The sequence below is a fragment of the Larimichthys crocea genome, chromosome XIII (genome assembly GCF_000972845.2).
Source record: "Larimichthys crocea isolate SSNF chromosome XIII, L_crocea_2.0, whole genome shotgun sequence".
Taxonomy (NCBI): domain Eukaryota; kingdom Metazoa; phylum Chordata; class Actinopteri; family Sciaenidae; genus Larimichthys; species Larimichthys crocea.
In genome coordinates this window covers 33,639,965-33,648,923 of record NC_040023.1, presented here as the reverse complement: position 1 = coordinate 33,648,923, position 8,959 = coordinate 33,639,965, and the positions used below count along the sequence as shown (strand labels likewise).

The following is an 8,959-nucleotide window of genomic DNA, read 5'->3' as shown; positions in this document are numbered from 1 at the left end:
GTAATTATCAGGAATACTGGGCACTTTTCTCCTCTTAAATACAGTGTACTGAAGGATGTACGATAATGTGAAATCGAGAGCAAAGACGAGGGTGGGATGAATCATTTGATGCAACAACAAATTTTAAGTGTCAAAGTAAAAGAAGAAGAAGTAAAAAGATGGTTTGAACATGTTATTGGTGCCTTTTTTTTTTTAAAGAAAAAAATGTTTTATACAACTTTTCTTTTGATATAATTCATCATTTGTTCCACAACAAACTACTCTTAAAATGTATAAATACTTATTTGTTCTTTGCTGTGTATAATTTGTAATTTGCTACCTTGTTTGTACTAGACCTGTGTAATAAATTAAGCCTTTTATAAATGGATTAATTGTCACTGGAATAATAACATTTTACTATGTGATGTGTTTATTTATTTATTAAGAATAAGGTTGTGGTCGGACGAATTTTAACTGATACTACAGTCTGAATCAGAGTGTGTGCACACTGTGTACTTGTATACAGGGCTCCAAGTATTAATTAATTCCATTAGCAAAAAAATCAATTAATGTTTTGTCTTTAAACACCCAGAGAAGGTGTTTGATTCCCAAAAGTGACGTCTTCAAGTGTCTGACCAGGAACAAAACCCAAAGATGATCATGTATAGCAAAAAAGCATCAAATGAACTAGAAGTTAAAACAATTAATCTAATTAATATTTGATATTATTAATGAGAAAACAGTTCCTAATTCTTTTTCTGACTAGTGACTATTGTTGTTTGTAACAAAAAGCAGAACATTTAGCCTTTAAAAAATGAAAAATTGTTACAATTTGGACTAAAAAAATCTGTAATTCTTGTTGTTGGCACTTTGCAGTTAACCCCGACTGAGTCTGAGCAGTGTGTGTGAGTGACCAGCAGAGGACAGAACAGTACAGTAAGAGCGCATCCTTACAGATCTGCTGATACGCTTCAGCTGCAGTGCTGCAACAGTGTTTGAATCCCTGAAGATTCATCTGCAGGTAACCCGAAACTCTTGGTAGACATCAGGTGAGGCAGTCTGATAAGCAGCCTTCAGACCTGATGTGAGATTATTTGACTGGTTCCTTTGCAGCCTTGAAGCGAGGCGCAGTATCCTGAGTTAGAAAACATAAAAATGAGGCATCGCTGCAGCAAAACTTTGTTTTAAACAAGCTGATGTGAAATAATCTTTTACTCCTCGTTAAAAAAGAACGAGTATGCAGGAAGTGTGGCAGATTAAATGACTTGTAAACGTGGATTTTTACAGCTGTACTGGATGCACACACACACACACACTAATACTGAACTCAGATTCAATATTCAATAACATCAATGGAAGAAGTTTCTGGATGGATGTATAGATCCGTACGCTTTAGTTTGACTCACATTTTGGTGCAGGAGTTGAGTCTTTAACAGGATGGACAGTGAAGCACACGGAGTGGTTTATTATTAGCAGTGCACACAGACCAAAATGAATCGGCACTTCCATTATCATAGAATAAATAATTAGCATAAGAAATCAATAACCTGCATGCATGCATTATACGATGAGGTGGAAGATTAAAAAGGGGAAAGTTTCCCCCCCCTCCTCCCGCCCTTCGAATCTCTAATAGGAATTCCATTTTTAAAAACTGGCCTCATTTGCAGCTCTTATTATAGTCATATTCCATATCTAACAAGGCTGCAGACTCGAGTGCTTATTAAAACCACAAATGGAGCCCTTAAGGATAACAGGGACAAACACTACAGAGTGTACTAATCCTATCTAGCCGGAATCTGCTTGTAAGACACTAGAAGAAACAATAAGCCAGACATGAGTCCTCCAAGTGTTTTCATCCCACCCCCGCCTCCTCCTCCTCTTTCCTCCCTCCCACCCTGGTTCAACAGAGGAGGTAGAAAGAGAAAGAAAGAGACAGAGAAAGGGATGATAGCATTACTCACAATCCATTACCACTCCCTGGAGACACTCTGCATACAGAGTGATGGAGGAAGGGTGGTGGAGGTGGTGGTGGAAAGGGAAAAGAGGGGTGGTGGTGGTGGTAGTGAGAGAGAGGGGTTTGGTTCTGGATGGTGTTTGTTTGCTGGAGGGCCGGCGGGTAAGGCAATATGAAACTTGATTATTCCTTTTCAATAACCGTCTCCAGAGCATCCCGTGGAGACGTCGCAGGTTGCTGATTAGTTCGTCAAAATAATAGAAGGCTCTTGAATAGCCTTGTTAAGATGTCTAACTTTAAGTACAGACGGCAGCCCAAATCATTGTTCGCTCTGAAGCATACGATAATGATGGATTGACTGATGCAGAGGGATGTTCCTGCTCGGGCTGCACACATTTCTTTCTTTTTTTTAAATCAAGTTTGTTTATTTTTAAGGGCAGACAATATACAAAGTGCTGGAGTAACAATACATGAAGATATATATATATATATATATTTAGACATTAATACAGAGTATGTACATTTAGTATTTACACTGGTTTTCACCCTCTAAATGACCCATTAGGTTGATTTTTTGTTGTTGTTGTTCTTACATGGTGGTGGCCTCACCTCCAGTGTCTGTTTCAGAGCCATCTGTCCCTCTCCTCCTGGAGTTTCACTCACTTTAATCCATCTGTTACCTCGAAAAAAAAAAAAAAAACACCACCATCTTGCCCCCTTACCGAATTTCACTGGCGAGCACTTTGATTTTTTTCGAAGGTCGCCACAGAAAAGCGCGTTGAACATCCCTAATTAGTACAAAGGCCACGCCGAGGCAGGCCACACAGGTCAAACTCTTTTTTTTTGTTGTTGTTGTCCATATTCGACAGCAAAACAGACAGCATTAAATGTAAACACACACTTTCACTGCTAATATATGACATTTTCATTCTTGTTTTTGTTTTTTTTGAAAAATACTCATATGATACACTGGATTTGACGCATGAGAAACAAACAAGCTTTCAATTGTACAACTTTCGATATCTTATATACATTTACTGGAAGCCTTTTTTTTTTTTTAATAACCTCCCATATCAAAACTTATCCAAAATCAGTGGCTACAATGTACAAATGACTGTCTGCTGTACCCAAATCTGAAAAATCTTTTTTTTTTTTTCACTTTTGACTCATGATGTGAAGTGCCCTCTCTTGTAATCATCCGGTTCATTTTCTAATTACCTTTTCCGACACAAGTGTCGGCTGTTAGATTCGTATGAAAATGTGCCGCTCAGCTCACAAACCTTTTGCAGGGACTTCAGAGCCAGATTTCGTCTGACATACATACATACATATATATATATATATATACACAGTTACTTCAACACATATCCATGCATGTCTCTCCATCAGGCTGATCCTGCTTCAGATAAACATTAAACACTTTGGTAAACATTTGACAGGTTTCCAGAGAATGACAGGGGTCGGGGTCGAAGCCAGGATGAGGCAAAACTGCAGACTGTTCGTCCATCAAGCATCGAGGCTGGAAAAAAGCAGCGACGGGGAGAGCTTTACATACTTTAGAACTTAAACCAAAACGAGCCTGTTTCAAGTATTTACCCCCTGATTAGATTTGAATTTAAATAAACAAGTTTTAGGTCTCAGATCAAATCCTCCACCTCTCCAGCCTCTGAACCCCACTCCCCGTTTTTAGCCCAGGATGTCCAGGTAAACCGGCGGGTTCTTGACCAGGGCCAGCAGGCGGCTGTGGATGTCCTTGATGACCATCCTCTGCTGGGGCTCCCTCTGCCAGCAGCCCTGCATCAGCAGGTACACCTCTTTGGGGCAGGTTCGTGGTCTTTCCAGTTCCCGGCCCTGCGTGATGCATTCAATGGCCTGTTGTGGGGGGGAATTAAAAATAATAATAATATATTAACAGGATATATTATAATATTCCAGGACAAACAAGATACATCACTCTCACTTGCTGTATCTCTGGCGGTACTTTTAATTTCGTTCCCTGACTGAATTAGACTCATTTGATTTATTGTGAAACTGGATGTCACTGATCAGTCATATTAATTAATAATTAAATTAATTGACTTACATATACGATACATACGATACATAGTATTCCTGGAATTATGGTTTGATTTAATCTCTCCTTTTAAAGATTTGTTAAGTGTCTGAATCTGGACATTTCAACTGTTTATTCATTGATCTTAGTCATGCTTTTTTGACATTCCTGCTTACTTGGTAAATAGTTTTCTGTCACACACAATCGCAGCAGCTGACTCAGGTTGTGTTCTCTGTAACTGATATACTTTAGTTCAAGGGGTCTTCAACCTTTTTCAGGACCCCTTGGATGAGAGACAAACAGAGACAGAGACCCCCATGTGTAAGCCTGGCCTCTAAAAACTTTTATATTCACTTTATTTGACTTTTATTTCACCTTATAAACCTATTTATATACTGGGTTATTAGCCTGCATGTGTTTATGTTTATTAATAACAATAATTATCGGTTATTCAAATGCCAAGAGATGTGCGTCTTTGGACACTTCCACTGATTCATCCAGTCTGAGTGCAAAAGTAGTTTCTCAATCATCTGCACCGTCACATTCACCATTGTTTCGGCGAAAATTCGTGAAAAACCTCTGCGGACCTCCTAGGGGTCGTGGGGTCGTAGTTTATTGGTTATCGTGTAGAGTAAATGTACGAAAATCAGCATCACAACAACTTGTATTTGTTTGATTTTCTTTATATAGATACACTCAGTATACACATGCTGTATATTTATTTCTACCAGATCAAAATTGCAGCTCGTGCACAATCTTTTTTATTTACTATGTGTGCAGAATTAGCAAATCTGATTGAGAAACAGATGCCGATTTTTGTTTATATTAGATATATATATATATATGTTCAGTCAGTGCCTGGAGAAACACACATCATTCATTATAATGTGTTAGCAGCAGACATTTAAAATCATTCAGAGAGGCTTTATGAATCAGTGAATGTTTTACCAAAAAGACAAATATTTTTGACCCAACAGAAACTTTTTGATACAGCTACAGATTTATAGATGAGAGACAGAGACGTGTCCATTAGCGGAGACCTCTGGGACAAATGAGAACATCCAAAATATGAATAACCTCCAGCCTCAGACACTAATGGCCACAATGACTGATTGAGTTCACACGCTCCGGCTGCTCAGTGAATAAATCACTGTCGAGGACGAGAGAGAGGATTTCACTGCGCTCTCTATTTGAAGGGTTACCGACTCAATCCCTTCCCATTGTTAACCTTCGCCTCATTCAGGGAACAGAAGAGGCCTGTCAGCGCAGAGTGACTTCGGCCCGTCAGTCAGTCGGCCTCGACAAAAAGGACTCGCCCAAAATGGCCGCTGTCGCCACGGCAAGCCAAATCGGTATTTTGGGATGATTTATCTCCGACACTGCGTGTTTTAGGCAACATGATAATTTCACCAGTCCCCCTGATTGGCCCGAGACAGATTAGGCTTAACAAGGTTAGAGCTCATTGGCCCTGGGCAAAAATGAGAGCCAATGAGATTAGAATTGAGTGCCTGCGAAAAGTGATCTACCCTTCTCTTGAAAGGAGAGAGGGTTTCGGCCTGTAATAGCACCGCTGTGGTCGCAATGGAGTCCCACTTCTTCGGTGCTCGAGCTGAAAAGGCTAGACTGGACCTGCCCTTAATTACTATGAATGTATTGATTAGTTTAAGAGTGCAGGGAGGTGAAAAACTTGCTCTGAAGTATCTACGACTGCAATGATTTTTGTCCTGCGAATTTCAGTTATGTGAAAAACATCTCAGCCGGCCAATTTTTCAAATGTGTTTACACGAGCGTGGGCTGGAATAAATCTCTGTAATTTAAGATTTAAAGGAGCTTACAATCAATACTTTACTACCAACAATGTATCAAGTGACAATGTGAAAACAACCAACAAAGATGTATCACCTGAATCTTTATAGTGAGTATCAGCTCATTGTTAAGCTGTCTGGCTGCAGCTTTGCAATTCTGGTTCTCTCTCTCCTACTGCTCGAGTCATTGTGCAAGCTGTTGAACGTAGTGCAGCATTTAACTGAAAGACTGTGAGGTAAAAGAGAGTGATAACTGGACTTCAAATGAACAATTCTGTTGCTCTAAATTTGCTCCATGAAACCGCTGTATCTACACTTGTGCAAAAGTTGTATCGATTTGTTTAATCTGCACAGACTTAAGAATAAAAAAACAAAAAGTTGTGATGTTACAGAGAGTTACGTAATAGTTTTCAACTACGCAGATCATGTCTCACACAAACAATGCAGGTAAATCACTGCTAAGCTACACATCGATGTTTTGGAAGTGCCAGAAAGGAACAATCACACCAGATATTTCTCTGTAGTTTCCAGTTTAAAGGGAACACACACACCAAAAAAACACTTTTTAGCTCTGTTCACCACTCTAATTTTTTTGTCCTTTTTAAACTTTATTTCTGATGTGCCATGCCAAAATAAATTCTGACATCTGACAGAAAATCTGAGCACACACTCAGAGTGAAACACTAAACTCTAAAGCACTCTGTCGAGGAAACTTTCTCTGGTTGGAGGCGCAATCCTTCCCACTGACAACACAAATAAGAAATGTTCTACACTCTTCTGCCACTGCAAATTTCTCTAATGTATCTTAGCCCCCTGTCGAATAGAGGCAAGAAGGTATTTTCTCCGTTAACCCGTATGTAGCCACGCGGATAGTTTTTAACCGAAGAAATAGAAAACAAAACTGTTGACGGCATGTTGCGTGTATCATCTGGAGAAACTCATTTTCAGTGTTTCAGGTTGAGTTCCTCTAAACCTTCATATTTTGGGGCGGCGTCAGAAATGGTAGATGTGGATTTCTAACTTCCGAGTCTCTGGCTTACTCCATCTCAACATCTCGTCTACGTGACGGCCTTTGTACTTCGGATATCCTGGATGGTGACGCCTCCACAGAAGGTGATCCTCACCCTAACCTGAACCACTCAGGCTGTTTGACTAACCCTATCTGCCTCGTCTCCGGACCAGTCCAGTTCCAAACCGTGTGAGTCATTGGACCTCAAGTCATCTAAGCCTAAACTGGACAAACAAAACTATCTGCAGGAGAGAATACATGGTTGCTGGAGGCTACAAAGACATTGTCATGTTTTCTTTGGGGATATTAACCTTTGATACTAAAATCCTTCCTGGCAATGAGAAGAAAGAATCTTCGTCATCATTGACCGTCAAACCTTCCCAACCCACCTCACTGTTGGACAGCTGGTACCAGGGCTGTTTGCCGTAGGTGAAAATCTCCCAGAGGACCACGCCGAAGCTCCAGATGTCGCTCTCCGTGGTGAACTTCCTGTACATGATGCTCTCCGGCGGCATCCAGCGGATTGGTAGCATCGTACGTCCACCCACCTGAAAGAGGAAGACAACGCAATGAATGCATGCCAACCCAGTGCCAGTTTATACAGGAGGGTATCTGAAACATTTTAGAACTATTGCATAATGGAAGTCTCAAGGTGAACATTTAACTATTTTGATGGAAGAAAGAAAACACCATCTTTTAGTTACACAGACACTTTTATACAAATGTCAAACTTTCATGTTCCTCTTCATCCTTGAACAAACTATGAAGAGCAGCTTGAAATCAACGTGAGGCAGACAATCCGGACAAAAAAAGAGTTTAACATCCAAAATAGCATCAAGTCAAAAAGAAAAAGGACTCACGGCCACTAAAATCGGCTTAGTTAATCTACTAAAACTCTAATATTTTGCTACATTTGAAGAGTTGTTCGTGGAGTGACTGGAATGCATAAAGAATAAAGAATCATGCCACGACAGAGAATGACTTTTGCGAGTCACAATCAAGCAATTTTCAACTCCTCAACGCTCAAAGAGGACTCTCAAAACGGAAAAATGTGACCACTCACCGTCCTTTATTATGTGAAAGGTATCTACATCCTGCAGTTTAATACATGAAAAGGTAATAAGATGTTTCATCGAGAGAGATAATCTGTTGTCTGAGATTAGATCCTCTAATTTTCATTAATGCTGGATGATAAAATCAAGCTGGCATCGTATTTCCACACAGACCTCTTATAAGAGTGGCTGAGAAGTTTGTTTAGTGCCAGGATATGAATCCCAAACACAGCGTTTAATGGGAAAACAATGTTAAACACTGGCTGTGTGTTAGAGTGAATCAGCAGCTCTTTATTTTTGGAAAGCTCACCAGTAAAAAAACTGCACTTTGGACTGTTTTTATTGCAATGTTGACTGATGTCATCCTCCTCTGTGCCAGAATCTAACGTCTCCATGGGGTTCGTCAGATTGACACGATACCTGTGATTCCAGCTGATTAACGTCGGCCATCACTGGATCGCAGCAAAGGGTCTTAATGGGCCATTTCACCATAATTATGTGATTTATTCAATCCAGAACCCGTTACAGTTTGTGAGTTATCCAGAGAAACCAGCACATTGTTTCTGGAAAGGCAAGATGTTTGTGAGAACAGAGATCTCCAAAGTCATTTCTGCATTGTGGCTGAACCGTTCCTTTGAGAACATCGTAGCCAAGTCTCATCTCAAAACCAAAACAACAAAAACAGTCTTGTCTCATCTTTTTCCAGCCACTCACCCGATAGTAATCTGTGCTGTAGATGTCTCGGGACATGCCAAAGTCTCCGATTTTGACCACCAGGCCCTCCCCAACCAGGCAGTTACGGGTCGCCAGGTCGCGGTGGACAAAGTGCAGCGATGCCAGGTAGACCATGCCTGAGGCGATCTGAGCGGCGATGTGCAGCATCTGAGGCAGAGTGAGCTGACCCAGCGGGGGCATCTTCGACTCCTCCAGGATACGAGCGTCAGGGCCGTGAGCCCTACAGGTGACACACGAGAAACATTTATTTTTGATTCAAGGCTGCTTGATTCTACATTTGTTTTTCTCCCTGATTATTATAAAGGTGTTTCTGCTTCATTAAGGACAGATTATCAAGAAATAAGCATTCAAACGTGAGTACATTAATGTATC

General features: G+C 40.5%; 1 protein-coding gene across 1 annotated transcript in view; it reads right to left on the bottom strand.

Annotated features, from left to right (window-relative positions):
- Window positions 1-2,003: 2,003 nt before the first annotated feature.
- Window positions 2,004-8,959, bottom strand: part of ntrk1 (neurotrophic tyrosine kinase, receptor, type 1) — a 32,796-nt gene continuing 25,840 nt past the window's right edge. Inside the window, exons 15-17 of the mRNA XM_019279086.2 lie at window positions 8,567-8,807; window positions 7,190-7,348; window positions 2,004-3,805 (exon numbers count right to left, since the gene is read on the bottom strand). Coding sequence (XP_019134631.2) covers window positions 3,620-3,805; window positions 7,190-7,348; window positions 8,567-8,807 — 586 coding nt within the window. The 3' untranslated portion in view covers window positions 2,004-3,619. The remainder of the gene's footprint in view (window positions 3,806-7,189; window positions 7,349-8,566; window positions 8,808-8,959) is intronic.